Source organism: Grammomys surdaster, unplaced genomic scaffold (assembly GCF_004785775.1).
Source record: "Grammomys surdaster isolate TR1022 unplaced genomic scaffold, NIH_TR_1.0 196, whole genome shotgun sequence".
NCBI classification, from domain to species: domain Eukaryota; kingdom Metazoa; phylum Chordata; class Mammalia; order Rodentia; family Muridae; genus Grammomys; species Grammomys surdaster.
The window spans coordinates 5,817,266-5,836,070 of NW_021604641.1; the positions used below are offsets into that span (position 1 = coordinate 5,817,266).

The window sequence follows — 18,805 nt, forward strand, 5'->3', positions numbered from 1 at the left end:
ACACCCCGAGGGAGAGCATTTTCTCCAATAATATAAATGAATTTTATATATATTTTACCTCCTAGAAAAGGGTATCATGACAATAGCTTTATACATGTACTATACTTACATTACTAGTAAATGAGAAACTCTGAAATTGAGATAAACATCATGGTTGTAACGTAATTTCTTTGTATTTATTCTAATAGCTTCCTTTTCTGGGATTTAAAATTTATTATAACAGTTACATTATACATATTATCAATTTAAACTTTCAAATTTATTGTTTTACACATTTGAGTGTTGATTTTTAGTGTCAAATGTATAGATGCTTTAACAAAAGATAAAATTAAGTAGAAAAGATGATGAATTAATTTCACGTACTAGTTTAAGGTTGTTCTTCCTACAATTTATTTCATTTTACTGTGGTCAATGAATCAATTTGGAAAGAAGTAGTCATTCGGTCACAAATTACCAAACAATACTTTTTTCTTTCTTCACTGCTAATAGAATGGTAAATAGTTTTAGAGAGTGACATAAGAACTAATAAATACAATAATTATTTAAAACACAGGAAATACATGATTATCAATGTAAATAAGCCAATAAAATTATTTGTAATACTAAAAAGTAGCTCTACATAAACTAGGAGAAATATCCCTGAGATCATTCAAAAGACACTTCAAATTATCTCACTGAAATTACAGTTCTGGCCTTTCATCTAATTCATAGCATGTAAAATAGTTATATGGTTCATCAAAATTTCACTTGGTTTTCTTCTTTATCATAATTTATATGAGATACTAATTTTGTTCTGTAATCTTATTTGGAAAAATCAAAAAGTGAAATGAAGGACTATCTAAGATTATTATCTCCTTCATACATTGATTGCTGTTTTGTGTGTTTTATTCTTTGGAAGGATTAAACTTCCTGAGAGCCTATAGTTAAGACCGGTGTGGAGATGCAAGGTCATAGCCTTTTTAAACACAGGCTGTTCTGTGGCAGGTTGTTTTGTCGTTATTGTTACCAGACTGTCCTTATTTCCAGTAAAGCTTCCAAACAATCTGAGCAATACCTCAGGAGTACAGAAGTCTCTTTGGGAATCTGGTCTTTAAAGAAACTAAGTAGTCAGGAAGAGACAACACCAAAGATATGAATACAGGAGAATGACATCAGAAAAAAGGGAAAAATGTGTGTGAGTTCACAGTGGATTCATTACACTTTTTTATTTCTTACAATAGACTGTTAAGCATATGTTATAAATGAATAATTGTTTACACTATATTTTATAATACTTTAATGTTTAAAGCTATAAGTATTATGTTAATTATACATTTCAAGTGACATTTTAAATATAACTAAATTAAAAGAATGAAGCAAAAAAATAATATGGTAAAATATTATAAGGAAATTTGACCTGTATACAGATTATTTATATCTCTTGAAATTTTGATAATGCATATAGAATTTATGTGCCATACGTGATTCCTCTATTCCTATATAGTTTGTGTATTTCTGAAAATACCCTACTGCTGACTTTTGGTGATTATCATTGCCAAAAGATCTTGAATTTTCAATTACTTTTTGTGAGCAAAGCCAATTTTATTCAGATAAAAAAGAAATGACAGAACGGTTTCTGTAGTGGCCAGTAGCAACAAGAAATCTACTTCTGCCTTGCTAACAATGCTCACGTAAAAAGCTTTTCTATGCTGTTCTCATCAGTTCTCTTGGGTGCTCATTTAATTGGGTGATAAATGGGTGGATATGACAGTCTCAGTATGAAAGTTCAGTCAGTCTGTATGCCCATTATTTGCTCTTTTACAAAAAGATAGCTGAAGTCAGAAGCTGCTGAAAATCTATTCAGAAATATGTGATACAGCTGGACATCAAAAGGCACAAGCAATAAAAACTTTAATAAATATTTCAGATTGTTAATATTAAATATGCAATTTCAAAGAAGTAATGGGAAATTTTCTGTTAAGGGTAAAAAGTAAGAAAGAAGACCTTTGTAGAAATACTCTAATATAGTATATTACATCTTAACCCAAAGAAAAATTAATAATAAGAATTATGAAGTGTCTTATGAACTTTGAGATACCTGCACAAACACCTATTTCTAATCAGTTATCTGTCACTGGTGTCTTAATACACTGCCACACTTCAGGGGACTGTTGCTGACATTCTGTCAGTGACAGATTGGCCAGGGTATGCTTTGTATAAGCTCCTAGCCATGTTGGTCTGTCAGTGACCTTGATTCCCGAGCCACTGTCCTCTAACACAGTCATAGGAACTTCATGCAAATGCTTGACATTTTCTCTTGAATATTTTCAGTTACCCTGTCAAAGAGAGCAAAATAGAAACTCAGCTTCTAATATGTATACTCTATAATGACAGCTTGTTACTCACTGTCAGGACGAATCCACGCACACAATCCAGTTCTCCACTGTGGAGGACTGAGGCTTAACACAACATTAGTAATCTATTACACAACATTAGTAATCTATTTAGTATTGTTTGGGTGCTAAAACAGGTTTTGTTTTTGTCTAGTGATGTGCTTGATTGTAGACCAAAGTCTCTGATAGCCTTGTTTCTTCATTATTCCATCAAATAAGGACAGAAAATATTTAGGTTCTGGAATATCTGGAAGTTTTTAATATGAAGCCATTGAAGATATTTGGAAAAGAAATCAGAAAAACAACAAAAGCAGCCTGAGTAAGCATCCATCACCAGTTGCAGGGCTGAAAGGTGTTTTTCTAATCTTTGTTTTTAGAAGATTTATTCATGATAATTTAAACTTCAGATAATATAAAACTCGGTATTTTTATTCATAAAAGAACACTGATTACGCTATTTTTAACATGTTTAAAAATACTATTTTATAATAATGTGGTATTTGTTCTCTGAACTTTACTTTAAAAATGTTATTTACTATTTAGTTTTAAAAGTTGGTGGTCAGCTTTGATAGTATAAAAACCTGACATCTGAGACCAGTGAGCAAGGACAATGGATACAGTTACTTGATGCCCAGAGTACTGAGTAGAATTCTATCCGGGAATCTACAGTGTGCAGGAGAGCTGACTTCTGCAAGTTGTATTCTGACTAACACACACATAACCACAACCCCCTCACACACACACACATGCACACACACACACACACACACACACACACAAATAAAAGAATGAATAAATGCATAAACAGACAATAAGAATATAGTCCATACTCATGGCTCTGGCTGTATATGTAGCAAAGGATGGCCCCCATCAATGTGAGGGGCGGCACATGGTCCTGTAAAGGCTTGATGCCCCAGAAAAGGGGAATGCTAAGGTACTGAGGCAAGACTGGGTGGGTGGGGGATCACAGTCATAGAAGCAGGGGAGGGGGAAGGGGATAGACAGGTTATGAAGCGGAAACAAGGAAAAGGGATAACACTTGAACTGTAAACAAAAAAAGAATATAGTCCATAGAGCAAGCAATAAAGAAAACAAAAATTACACAATACTTTACTTTTGAATTTGTTTACACTCATACATACAATAAATTGTTGCCTTGTAGTTTCTGGCTTGTTTTCCAAGAATTTAATTTGTTTGATACAACAACAGTACTAACTTTGGGACTTGCTTATTATTCTTATCACATGGAGAAAGCGGTTCAGTCCTGTCCTTCACTGGGGTAGACTGTCTGTGTTTTCTGCACATGCCCTTTTGCAGGGAGGTTTTACTTCTCTTCCAGGTTTGTACTGAAGACATCACATGACTCCAAGACAGTTGTTGTGTAATAACAAAATGCCTTTTAGAGTTTGATAATAGAGTACAAGGTTACACTTACATAATACCATCAATTACAGCTATCACAAACATAACCTGAGCTTCCTAAATGTATATCCCAACAGTTAGGCACTCAGAAAGTCTTTTTATCTCTTTATTTCTCCATTTATCTTTGTTGTTGATGTTGCTGTGATTCAATATCTAAAAAGAAATAAAAACAAAATTTATAAGAGTGAACCTAACATTTGGCCTCTCTAATGGCCCGACAAGTAGTAAACATTTAAGTTCCATGAAAACCATGGTACAGACACAAAGAAATCCTGTTTTTATTAGGCAACCTGGTTTTGACTCAATTGTGTCTAGTTTGTCTATTACACATCACGTTAATAGACACTTCAAGTGCATCTAAAAACTTTTTTTCTACCCTGGTGTGTAATTTTATTTTTAAATGTTTGCTCAAAGAGTACACACAGTCTGTCTCAATAGATTAGCATGTGGTTATTTGTGAGTGGGAAGTCTCAGTATTTATTTTGATGGAGGATAATTTGCAGGGTATGGAAAAGTAGGCCAATCATTGTAGCCTTGCATGGAACCTTTGAGGCAAGAACAAGAAGAAGCCACTTGGAAATAATTGTGTTTCTACAAAGTAAGCTCTCCAGTGTCTCCAAAGAAATCCATGCCCTAGCTTTGTGTAGCAGTCTTCTCGAATTATAGCTGTTCTTCACATAAACTCATTTTGCTCAACATTGTTTTTATTTTGATTCTTTAATAACTTATGCTTTTATTCTCTGTTTTGTATATATCTAGTTGATATATGTAGTAGTGTTCGTAATATCTCTTTGAGACAGGTCTCATTAGGTAGGCTTGGGTGTCTTCAAACACCCTATGTAGATGAAGGGGGACTTGAATTCACACAGATCTTCATTATTCTGTCTCTACAATGCAGGAATTAAAGATATGTACCATCACACCCAGTTATAATATCTTCTTAATCTCATATTTCCTGTCTCCAATCTCTAAACACACACACACACACACACACACACACAACCTTCTGAGGTTTCCAGAGTGACTTCCTATGGCTGGACAGTGGACAGACATATGTCTCTCCTTTAGAACAGGGGGTAAATTTTTAGCATCTACACAGAGGGCACCCAAAATCATTTTTATTGTCAGCTCCAGGGAATCTGATTCTGAGTTATAGACAACAGAGCTATCCGCACTAACACATGAATGTGACCTCACACAAACACAATACATATACAACTTTAACAATGAATGAGTAAAGCAAAATAGAAAATATGACATCCTATAAATGAATTAATGCAATATCTAACATATATTTTAATATATAGTCTAAGATAAGCTTGTTTTTTAAAATTTTTATTTATTTTTTTAAAGGTAAATTTAAGAAATATTTCAGAGTGATAAAGAAGTAGGTCAACACTGAATCACAGTCCAATGTTAAAAGCTTAATAAATGTTGAAATAAATTGATGCCTGTGACGAGAAAATGAAACAGATACCTTTAAATTCAGTATTCATATCTCATGAAAACCAGAAAAATCCTAAAGCTACACCTTCATTTGAACAAATCATAGTCATTTTTTCTCTTTGGTACCATCAGTTTTTAGTATTTTAAAATCTGATAATTTTAGGAATATGTAATGGTAATATTTTTTTAATGTATAGCAGAAAAGATTGATGATTTCTAAGACTCCCACGTAGCATTAAAATTTGTGTTTACATGTTGATTTTTTTCCTCCATGATATTTCTTAAAAGTTTGGATGGGTGAATGTGGGAAGAACCCTCATAGAAGCAGTGGGAAGGGGGATGGTATAGGTGGTTTATGGAGGGGAAACAGGAAAGTGGGATAACATTTGAAATGGAAATAAATAAAATAACAAAAAAAGTTTAGTAAGTAAGTATTTGCTCATTTACTCTGTAGGTAGTGAATTCTTACCCTATTACAGATGTAATATAGTCATTAATAAGAAAATGGGGGCTAAACACACACAGGATGTATTGCTTGTATTATAATTTTATGATTGTCATAATAAAGGATAAAAATTATATTAAGAAGATGGAGTAAGATAGGAAAATGCCTTCAACAGTTAATCCTTAATTATTTGCATAGCACTTTTAGTTATGTTTGAAACATGATTTCTCAGAAATATTTCACCAAATGGGTTTTTTGAATGTTTGACTTAATCTCTCCAGCCTCTTGTATGCTTGATTGATTGACTGATTGATGGATTTGATTGAGAATTTTATATGTATGGCTGTTTTGCCTGATACCCTCAGATGTCAGAAATGAGTCTTAGTTCTCTGTAGCTAGAGTTACAGATGATTATGTGTTGTCATGTCAATGCTGGGAACTGTACTTCAGTCAGGAACCTCATCAATACTCTTAAGCACTTAGATGTCTCTCTAGTCTTTGATGCATGGATTATTGGTAGAGAAATGCATAAATAGGCAGATAGAAATCAATAACTCTTGCTTCAGGTGGATATGACTTTTACCTTGAAGAAATATATTAACAAATTTGATTAATAAACAAGCTACTAACCTATATTAACAAACTTAGTTGCTAATATATAATATAAACACAGAACAGAGAGGTCAAAATTAGGCCATTTCAGCCATTTCAGCAATTATTGTTTACATTAAAAAATTTTCTAGAAGTTAGCAAACAGTCTTATCTATTTACTGTCAGTTCCTCACTCATTAATTATCATCCTGGTCTCTGACACGAAATTACTTTTGCAAAATTTTTTTAATGTGTAGCAATGGAGTATTGTGTTTACTTGTTCATTTGTTGTTTTTCTATTCAATTAATTTCTGTTTAATATAAACAACTGATTTAACATAACATTACTTTTGTAACATTAAATTTTTGAGACCTGTCCTCATTTTATGTTGTTGTCTTAAGTATTCTGCTAGTAAAGTCAAACTCTTGATTTACTTTCACATTATAGTAATAACTGATAGCAATTGTGACATTATTGTAAATTGCACTGCTAACAGGTTCTGTATACAGAGAATGTCCTCACTGCAAATGTCTTTGCATATATTTTAGCATATTCATTGTTACTTTATCCTCAACACCCAGGTTATGTCTTTGTCTACTTCTGAAGACATTTCAGTGGAGATTTTAGAAAAACACTTATTTTAAAGTATTAGCAACAATGTTCATTTTCTTTTTATTTTTAAACATTTGTAAAGTACATAGTAGTATGTCATTATGTTTCTATTTTTTCAGGTCTTTGATAAGAAAGGTATTTCTCTTAAATTTTTTTGGAGAATGTAATACCTGAGTAGTACTATATTCACAATATTTCAGCCCTTATTCTCTCCATCTAACACCTCCCATGTTCCTCTGATTCTTTCTCAGGTTCTTGACCTCTTCAGCTTCCTGCTTTAGGCATTATATTCTTGCAAATGAGTTACTTGATTTGTACTAGTAGTCCATTGTTTAATCTGTACATAAGCAAAGCTATGTCTGATTACTCAAAAACTATTTTGGTACAACTAAATTTAACTGTGAAATAAAAGTGCATCTTTTCAATAAGCAAGCTTTGTATGAGTTCTAATGAAGTTTTGGTAAATCAGTGTGGAGGAATCTAGTAAGATTACCTCAATTGATAAACTTTACTCATGTTTGCATTTGGGAATAGCTGATCAAAGTCAGGGTTAAGAAACAAAGATAAATAAATAAGTATGTAAATAAATAAGTAGGTAGATATGTATAGATGATAGATGAGTAGATAGATAGATAGATAGATAGATAGATAGATACATACATACATACATACATACATACATACATAGATACATAGATACACAGATACATAGATACATAGATACACAGATACATAGATTTCGGGTACATAGATATATAGGTACATAGATACATAAATAGATGTTAAGACAGGAAGTTAGGAGGAAAACGGAACAGAAGGTGCCTGGGAAGAAATGGAAGGAGTAAGGGTTTGATATTATCAAGACACAATTTATACCTTGATGAAATTTTCAGAGAAAAATAAAACCAAGATAATAAAAAAATCAAAAATCTGAGAAAGAAAAAAATGACTGTGAATGTGTTGGTGATATGAGCAAACAATAGTTCTGAACCGCACTTCTTATTTCAAGTATTTTTATGTGTAATAAAACTCTGACAGTAAACAAGCAAATGTGAGGAAAATATTAGCAGTTGTTCCTCTGGGCTAGTCATTTATCTAGTTGCCTGCATTTCCAACACAGACATTTATTACTGTTTTTATTGAAAATGGCAGGTTGAACAAATAATAATATTGCTACTCTGTATGTCTTGTAGTCATGTAACCAAGGAGTAGTACAAAGATGACAAGACACTGTCAAGGGAAACAGACATGTTGATGTATTTTTCAGAACAGAAAAAAAAAAAAGAAATTATTTTCTTTGAATATTTTTTAACATTGTTAGAAACACTAAACATCATGAGATATAGGTCTAAGATATAATACAAATAGTTGATTATAAATGTAATTTATGAGAAGCAATAGTCACTTTTGTCGCAACTGTCTTAATTTTTAATTTTATTGTAAACACCCCAAAGTAAAAGCTGTTGCTAAAAAAAATGTATCTGTTGGTGATTGGAAAAGAACACACCTGGTATTCTGGTGATTGCTAAAAATACATCAGATCTAATATTCAATGTTCAATACTAAAAAAATAAAGATAAACAAATAAATAGAAATTGTACTCAAGTCTTATATGTAGAGACAGTCATAACACTAAAAATCAGTGGTGATCAAACTTATGATAGCTTAAAGTTAATGTATAATTACACAAAATGTATATCCATATTTATTACCTTGTACAAAGCTCAAGTCCAAGTTGATCAAGAACCTCCACATAAAACCAGATACACTGAAATCTAATAGTAGAGAAAGGGGGAAATAGCCTTGAATGCCTTAGCACATGGGAAATTTCCCTGAACACATCACCAATGATCAGGATATAAGTTCAATAATTGATAAATAGGACCTCAAGAAACTGAAAAGCTTCTGTAAAGCAAAGGACATGGACAATGGGACAAAACAGCAACCTACAGATTGACAAAAGATCTTCACTAACTCTTCATCTGATAAAGGACTAATATCCATAAATATACAAAGAACTCAGGAAGTTAAACTCCAGAAAACCAAGTAACCCAATTAAAAGATGAGCTACAGAGCTAAATAGAGAATTCTCAACAGAGGAATATCCAGTGGGAGAGAAGCACTTAAGGAAATATTTCACATCCTTAGTCATCATAGAAATGCAAATCAAACCAAATTTGAGATTCTATCTTACATCAATCACAATGTTTAAGATCAAAACTCAGGTGACAGCAGATTTTGGTGAGGATGTGGAGAAAGAGGAACACTCCTTCTGGTGAGGTTGCAAACTGGTACAGCCACTCTGGAATTCAAGCTGGTAGTTCCTCAAAAAGTTGCAAATATTTCTAACAGAAGACTCATCTATACCACTCCTAGGTAAATACCCAACATACCACAAGGATACATGCTCCACTATTTACACAGACTCAGTATGTGTTATAGCCAGAAGCTGGATACAACACAGATGTCCCGCAAAGGAAGAATGGATACAGAAAATTTGGCTCATTTGCATAAAGGAATACTACTCAGCTATTAAAAGAGAGGACATCATGAATTTTGCAGACAACTGGAAAGACCTAGAAAGTATCATCCTGAGTGAGGTAACCTAGACTCAAAGAACATACATTTTATGTATTCACTGATAAGTGAATATTAGCCAAAAAGTTCAGAATACCCATGACACAACTCACAGACTATAAAGCTTTACAAGAAGGCCCAAGTGTGGATGCATCAATCCCATGTAGAAGGGAGAACAAAATAATCATAGGAGGCAAAGTGAGAGAGGGATTTGCAGAGAGAGGGAATTGGGAGTAGCAAAGACAGGAAAGAAGCCCAGAGGGCCAAGACAATGAATAGAATTATGCAGCCGTGTGGTGTTGGGGGCTGGGAAAACCGTAGAAAGTTCCAGTCACCAGGGATACGATAAGCTCCCAGGACCCAATAAGGATGTCCATGTTGAAATGTCCAACAGAGACAACCTGAATAGACTGCCCCCAGTAGAGAAACATGGCCCCCAGTTGAGTGATGGGACCACCCATACATCTCAAAATTTTTGACCAAGAATTGTTCCTGTCTAAATGAAATGCAGGGACAAAAATGGAGCAGAGATTGAAGGAAAGGCCATCCAGAAACGGTCCCCGCTTAGGATTCATCCCATGTGTAGGTTCCAAGCCCTGACACTACTGCTGATGCCATGTTGTGTTCAAAGACAGGAGCCTGACATGACTGTTATCTGAAAGGCTCTAAAAACACCTGACTGAGACAGATACAGATACTTACAGCCAACCATAGAACCAAACTCAGGGACCATTATGGAATAGATAGGGGAAAGACTGAAGAACTGAAGAGGATTGAAACCTCATAGGAAGAGCAACAGTATCAACTAAGTGTACATCTCAGAGCTCCCAGGGACTGAATCACCAACCAAAGAGAGTACATGGGCTGGTCCTGTGGCCCCAGTTACACATATATCAGAATATTGCCTTTCTGATCTCAGTGAGAGGTGATGTGCTTGTTACTGTGGAGGGTTGAGTCCCCAGAGAATGGGGATGAGAGAGGGATGAGGTAGGATTGGGTGCATAGGTTGGGGAACACTCTCTTGGAGGTGAAGTGGAGGGAGTGTGGGAGCCTTGTAGAAGAAAGACTAGCAAAGGAGATAACATATGAAATATAAATAAATAAAATCATTAATAAAAAGTAAAAAAAACAAATAAATAAAAGTAAAAGGGCAAAAAAGGGAACCATGTTTCATCCTTAGGAAATATATATGTGAAAGTGTGCGTTCACACATGTGGATGCATTCAAAATCCAAAATATATGAATATAATCTTCTCAGTCAATATCAATATAATGTTAGTGATATATATATATGTGTTTGTGTGTGTGTGGTGTGTGTGTATTATATATTATATTGGAGATTATATATATATTGAATAACTTGGGATTTATTCCCTGAGGAAAACATTTTTTTTCCTGCTCTCAGTATTTCTTTCTTGACTCTTACTCAATGTCTAGTGTTGAGATACCATTAACAGACCTTCCTTCCATGTTAGCAACTTATGGATGTCATCCTTGTTCATATCTTGTTAAGCATGAATGTTAATGAAGCTTCAAGATATAGCTTCTCTGACTTTTCTAGGAGGAAATCTCCCAGCAAACTTCTTCCTTCTCTTGCTTTTAAAAACTTTTCGTTTCCTCTACATCTATGAGGCCTGTATCTTAGGAAAAGGCATGTTGTAATTGATGTATGAGTTGAGACTTGGCACCACACATTTTCTTATTCTCTGATATTTATTGGACTATTTTTTTCTGTAATGATTTCTATCTTTAGCAAGTAGATTGATGAGTGAGACCTACTTTAACAGTGGGTATAAAGATTAATATTTAGAATGTAGTAAAGAAACGTATTGTTTTAGAAAAGTGAAAGATGTAGGTCCTTCTCCAACATCCTTGATCTCATTATACAGGCCTAGGTAGTTTATTAGGTTTTCAGTGGGAAGGATAATTTCCTGTTCATTGAGGTAATTAAGTACAATTAGACAACTGTCAGTTATTGTAAAAATATGCATGTTAGTATTGTGGTTTTTTGGTATATAGTGCTATGATGGGTCACTGCTTTAGTTCATGGGCATAGAAGCAAGGAAGAATTTCTGAGTGCTTCCCTCTATTGAAGGCATCTATGGAGCTCTCTGATACCATGAAATCTAGTTGTCAAGCAGGAGGCTTTCAGGTCAGTTCCAGCTCAAGTCCTCAAGATCACATGTTCAAAGTCATAGTGTCTTCAGCAATAGGGATTCACTCCAACTTCTAGGTGGCACTGAAGACAAGAGTCAAAACTTACATTATTTTAGGAGTCTCTTAGACAACCCTGACCCACCACACAAAGGGAGATTTGTCAAGACTTTTATTGGTGTCTTTGTCAGATAGTCAGTTAGCTACTGTGGGAAGTATTGTTAGCCCAGATAGGAAGGCTTTACTTTAACTACATAAATATATATTAAATAGTTAGTATTATGATTTTCTATAACTTTTAAATTATGAATGGTAGAAGTTCTTCATTCAGTTTAATTAACTGTATACAATTCATTTACTCTAAACAAATGTAACCTTCTGTCATTTGTTCACATAACTATAGTAATATTTCTTTAACTTTATACTCTGAAAATTCTAAAACTATAAAATAAATGAAACCTTAGAAAAAGAGTTAAAAGAAAAATTGAAAACTAACTGAAACCCTCTATTCGATGTAGTTTGTTTTTGTATCATCACTGAAAATAGTACGATAGTCTAAAGAAAATTTACATAAATACTCATGACAGAATCAAATACATGCTTATTGTATTCACACTGCAAGTTCTCTATAAATAAAATTTTGTCAAGGTTCGACTTTACCTTTCACCACTAGTGAAGCTCTATCTCCCATATCACATGATATACAGCACTTACTCTCTCCAGGCCATCAAAGACATCACATGGCAAGTAAAGTACAGCCATTCCCAGTACTCCGAACCAAGAATCAATTTGTACTGCTATATAAATGATTTGATTGTTTGCTTTTAATATATTCTGTCTCTAAAATAAATAAAATAAAATACTTTGACACTATCATTCCCACTTTTTAAAACTGTAATCACAATCACTAAAAAAACATTATCTGTGTCTCTCATTTTAATTTTATCTAATAAAAATGACACCTGGTTTCAAACTTAGCCCATGTGAAATATATAAGATACTAACATTTTAACTGATGGCTAAAAATTCAGGTAATCATGGTACATATTCTATCCTTTTCAGGAGGTGGGTATATTGAAAACATTTGCTTAATAATTTGAAATTTAAATTTATTTCAATTGTATTTATTTCATTATTCTTTTAAAAACAAAATATTTGTGGACACTGTTCCTAGTTCTAAACCTGATAAAGCGTGTAGAATTCATCTATCAATATAATATAATCTAAAATAATGTCTTAACATAGTTTTTAACTAAATTAAACACTGATCAGTGAATTCTATCTTGGTAAGTTGACTAATTTATACATATAACAATAGATTTTAAAAATTTGTATCCAAAATATGAAATTTCACAACTCCATACTAAAACTTGCCTTGAAAACTAAGGTTTTCTTAGTGTGTCTCTCCATATAATGTTAGTCTTGAGCATAAATAAAATAAATTATTCGATAGAGAGAATGGGGAACACTCCATCATACTTGTTTGTAAGAGGGGCATTGAAAGGGCAATTATTTGAGTTGAGACGATAACTGAATGGGAACACTGACCTCCTGCTGAACAGATGGAAGACAAACAGCTTAGAATTTACTGCATTTATAAAGCTGGATATATTTTCACTTCATCTAATAATTAATGATCAATTTTTGACAATGTCTCAGTATGTGACTTTGACAAGTGAAAACAAAAATAATTATTATATCAGTCAAAAATTTTCAATAGCGTTGAGGAGTATGGCCCGTTATTTCTTTGGAAAAAATATAATGATTATATGTTACTTACATTTTTTCAAAATGATTTTTATATGTATTAGATTTATGCCTGTCTCCAAAGCAGAGTAGAAAATGCTGGAAACATATTTCTTAATTCATCATTGTGCTATGAAGTACCTCTTGCTCTTGTGCACTACACCTTTCAGTGATCTTTACCATCAAATACTATAGTATCAGACAAGCATACTCAACAGAAAGAACATTATAACAATATGATTTCTTTAGTAAAAGTTAATATTTTTTTTAACCAGGTGACAGAAACACGGACGGGTCCTCTTGGCTGCAGTAACTATGACAACCTAGATTCTGTCAGCTCTGTTCTGGTTCAGAGTCCTGAGAATAAAATTCAGTTGCAAGGTATGTTGGTAAATTTTCATGAATTCTTTATGAATCTAGATGATATGTTATCCAGTTATAATTTCTTTTGGATTTATGGAAATAAGCCAGTTGGTATTGGGGAGATGATTTAAATGTACTTAGTCCTTTCCCAGAGGATCTGAGTCGAGTTCCTAATCCTCACATACAGATGCTCATCATCCTTTGGATCTCAGGACCCAAGGGATCTGAAACTCCTAGCCTTTTTAGACACCTACACACACACACACACTCACACACACATATACACACACACAAACACACTACACACACACAACACATGCACTCACACACACACACACACACATTACATATGGTTAAAAATAATAACAAATCTGTTTTTTTGTAGTGGATATTTTTATTTACAATACAGTTGTCATCCCCTTTCCCCGTTTCCCCTCCCTAGGACCTCCTATCCTATACCCCATCTTCCTTTATGCTTTTATTCCATTTTGATTACATGCATGTATTAAGGTCAGTTCTCGGCTGAGATTCTAGCAATAAAATAGATACAAATAATTGAGGAACAAGCAATACAATAAACACAAATAATTAAAGAAAAAAGCAAGACATATGAACACTCTCATGATCACTGTTTCTAAAGGCATATCAGGATGATCAAAGTATCTGAGCCTACTTCCCTGTCCTAGCCCAAGGTCATTTTCATGTCTGAAGCCTACTTCCTTGTTCTAGCCGGAAAATTTAGATTCCTGTCTGAAATTACTTCTTCGTTCTAGCCCAATATTTCGATTCCTGCCTGAAACTACTTCTTTGTTGTAGCCAAGGACAAGGAAGTAGGCTTCATGCAGGAATCTGACATTAGACTAGGACAAATCCTAAAAAAGTGTCAGCATATATGTGTTAGGTTTTCAAAGTTATTGACAATATGATCTAGATTATGTGAAGAAATATCAACTTATTTTATTCACAAATTAAGTAATAATTATTAATTATTAATAATTATATTAATTATTAATTATATGGAGAATAGTTTTATTCTAAGTGCCAATCACTGTTCTCTAATGTGTCATATGTTCACTGTATATGCTTGCATTGTCCATGTCTTTTTCTTATTAATTTTTGTAACTTTTATTATTATTTCTATTCATTCTATAAAATATGACAGGAAGTTTAAATTTAACTAAATACAGCAGACCATGACGTCTTAGTTCCCTAGTGCATAGAGGTATAGAGGATGTTATATCAAATTTCGTGTATTCTCATTATTTAATTTTAGGTTTATTTGTGATGGTTGGCAAAGTTTATCCTTTTATTCAATAGCATTCTAAGATGATTAAATTTAGGATGTTTTGCTAAAGACCCTGGCAATTTTGTGTTTGTGTATTGTATTGTATGTGTTGTGTGTGTATGTTGTATGTATTTATGTGATCTCAAAAATAGACATAAGAATATGTAGTCTTTCATTCTTTAAAGCAAGAGACAGTGCAAGTGACTGGAGATGACTCAGTGGTTAAGCATAATCGCTGTTCCTGTGGAAGATAGGATTTGATTACCCGCATCCGTTTAGAAACTCATAACTGTCTGTGATTCTAGTTTCAAAGGATTTGATGTCCCCTTCTGACAATGATAGGCTACTTCATGCAGAAGATGTACACACACATTCAGCCATACATCCACAATCATAAATAAATAAAATAGGTAAATATTTTCTAAAAGAAAAACAGCAAAAATGCACACTAACTTAAGTATGATTTGGAGTGGCCTGACAGTCTTAATGAAGAATTGTGTTGTTCAAAATGGGAAATTACTAGGCAGAGTTAATTTTGCATCATTGCTTCTTCATTTCCTTTCATAATTTTATAAATTAGATCTGTGTTTTGTTTTATATAAAATCATTTAGAAGCTACAGTCTAGTTTCCAATTCTATAAGTGTAAAAACAAAATGTATCCATAGTAGCTTAGGTTCAAAGAATACTGAATGTTTAATAATTACTGTTTACTTCAAATAGTATAAAATATTTAAATACTATAAATTAGATAAAATTAATTATTTATTTGAGGTTTTAAGTTACTGGAATATTTTTGTTACTTAGAATAGAAAAGATAGTGCTAACACCACTGTTAGTTCTACAGGAAGTATTTTATTTAATGTGATATTAAGTTTTTCATCAGCATATTACCTTTGATTAAAATATACAATAACTCTAGAAAAATGAACTCTTTTATTTAACTATCTAGAGGAATTTTATCACTTATCAATAAAATTCTGATTTTATCATCTGTGAATGATTATACAATTTAACACTTTAAACAGAGGTTCTGTGAGCAGAGACATTTGACTCTAAACGTGAAAACAGAGTTTGGTTTCTGGTCACCAAGTGATGGAGAGAGAGAGCAAAATCCCAAAGGTTGTCTAAATACACATACACACACACACTTGAGGAAATGAACTCATTTTTTTTTGAAAAAAAATGTTAGCTGCCTATATTGCAAAACATAATAAACTGAATCAATACTGAATATTTTAACTTTTATACTTTTTCAGTTCATATAAGCCACAGAAATCCCAGTATGACTTTCACATATTTTCTATCTTCAAGGGCTCTATTTTCAATAGTCTCTTTCAGCTTTATCTGCACATTCAAAGGTAAAATCACTTTTAAGATAGCCTTAGAAAATTAGCCTGGAGACTGTCTTTCCTCTCTTTATGACTTCATGTCAGTTTGTAATGACAGTGCAATTTTCATTTTGCCTCATCCTTCTGGCCTCCTTACACCCGTATCCCATCACCTCTCTGCATTAAAGGTATTATTGTCTACTCCTTCTTCTGCCAACTGCTTTTCTTTCTTTCCCCTTCCTGTGCATCTATTAAAATCCTGGATAAACTATTTCACCTCAAGTCGCAAATTAGAAACAATGTTTTTGCCAAAGAATATCTTCCTGAGTGTCTGTGTCATGATGTCTTTTTGTCTTTCCGCAATTTTTTAGGTAGGTGTTTCAGTAGATCTGTACAGACACACGTGCATGCTGGTTATAGGTATATGGAAGAGAGTATGTTTCATTTCCATTGTATTTAAGGAGGACTGAAGCTTCAACTGAAATGATTCACCTTTGGTGGAATTTGTATGTATTAGTTAGAAAAACAAAAATACAGATACTTTTTTTTTCCTAAAAGTCCATCTTACACACATTTACTCTTGTGGAAAAGAAAAAGTTGTTCCCAAGGTATAATTTTATTATTGAAATTAATAAAAACACTGTTATGGAAAAGAATCATAAAACTCTCATGACTTATACATGTGTAAAAAATGGTTAATTATTATTTACATTTGTACTAAACTTATCACAATAACATTAAATACTTTTGTGTCAGTCCTAACACATATAAAAGATAGAGAGGTTCTTCAGTGGTTAGAAACACTTGGTAAACTTTTAGAGCACCGAGGTTCAGTAGACAACATCCACAATGAGCGTCTCAGAGTTGATTGTATCCTGATCCTAATGATTACACCACCTATTTCTGGCCACTAAAGGGACAGCAAGCCCATTACAGAAATATATGACCTGAATTATGTAAGCACATACCTATGAAATAATTAAATAATTAAAAATAATATATTGATGATACATAGAAATAAATATTTTAATATAAATAAATTAAAGGAAATATCTCAATTTATACCCTTTCTTGAATCTGTAGACTTGCATTGCCTGTAAAGATACTGATCAGATAATTTGAAAAAATATAGAAGCCAAACATGTAAATCTAAATTCACAAAAGTTCAGTACTTACGTATTTGATTACAGTTATAAGATACATGCTGTAGTTAATATTGTGGGTGTTCCATATCAAATCATGCACTCTATATAAACAGACAAAAAGAGAAAACAAAAGAACCTTATGGTTAGGGAATGAAGTTCATGGAAAGGTTTTTAAAATTAAATAGAATTTCTATAAGCAATTTACATTTGATTTGAAAATCACTTGAAAATCATTTGAAATAAGCTTAATTATGTGAAATTACTCATGAATAGTTCTTATGAGAGTCTATACTCAAAATATTTTTTGTTTAAAGATTTTCATTCTAAAGTTATTACATTATAATTATAATGTAGTATAACATATAATAATGTTGACAATATAGTACAGTAGGTAAATTAAATTATTTGCTAAAATTTCTATTTTAGGTAGTTTTAATAGAGGAGTACATATAATTAATAAAAGTATAATGTAATTAATAAAAATATAATTAAATAAAATATTTTTGGATACTGAGATACGAAATAGAATTATGATTTCAAGGATGTGTGTGGGTATATAAACGTGTGTGTGTGTGTGTGTGTGTGTGTGTGTGTGCATGTGTGTATGTATGTGTAAAACCACACACAGACTGGTCATGTCTTTTATATGATGGTATGTATGTCTTAACTATCTTTCTGTTCTTTTTCCTTCACATTTTAAAATTTAGTTTAGTATTTCATTACATGTACTATATTCACATAATTTTATGCTACTCTCCTCATTGCTTCATCTCAAACTCACTGCCATTTTCTTTAATTATTATTATATATTTATATGATTGCATAGGTATATAAATACAACCTGCTAAGTTGTTGTAATGGTGTGTGTGTGTGTGTATGTGTGTGTGTGTGTGTGTGTGTGTGTATGATTTTACTGCTTGGTTCTGTGTATGTATCAGGTAGCTAAATTCTGCTGAATACTGATTCGTTCTTTTTCAGTAGCCATAAAATTGCAACTCTTCATCTAGGGTCATGTTGGGTTTTCCACCATCTGTATTCCAGGCAGTGTGAGTTTTTTTTTTTTTTTTTTTGAGGTTTTTTTTTAGACAACCTTATTGTTGAGAATTCATCTGTTCAGGTTTCCTGTCATAAACAGGAGACACTATCAGTAGACTTTCTGTATATCTGGCTCTCGTAAGTTTTCTAATGTGCCTAATATCAGTTGTTCTTTTCATTTTGAAAAGTTGTGATTTCAGAAAGGTTTTCTGTTTTTTACTAAAGGAAGTTTCTTTGAAGAAGACTGAAAACTACAGTTACCTGTGGGCATAAGGATAGCTA

The 18,805-nt window shown here is 32.7% G+C and overlaps 1 protein-coding gene across 4 annotated transcripts in view; it reads left to right on the forward strand.

The window, feature by feature from the left end:
- Positions 1–18,805, forward strand: part of Brinp3 (BMP/retinoic acid inducible neural specific 3) — a 362,612-nt gene that overhangs the window by 217,628 nt on the left and 126,179 nt on the right. For all 4 annotated transcript variants that reach the window (XM_028769967.1, XM_028769965.1, XM_028769968.1 and 1 more), the window contains one exon: positions 13,642–13,747. In XM_028769967.1, coding sequence (XP_028625800.1) covers positions 13,642–13,747 — 106 coding nt within the window. The remainder of the gene's footprint in view (positions 1–13,641; positions 13,748–18,805) is intronic.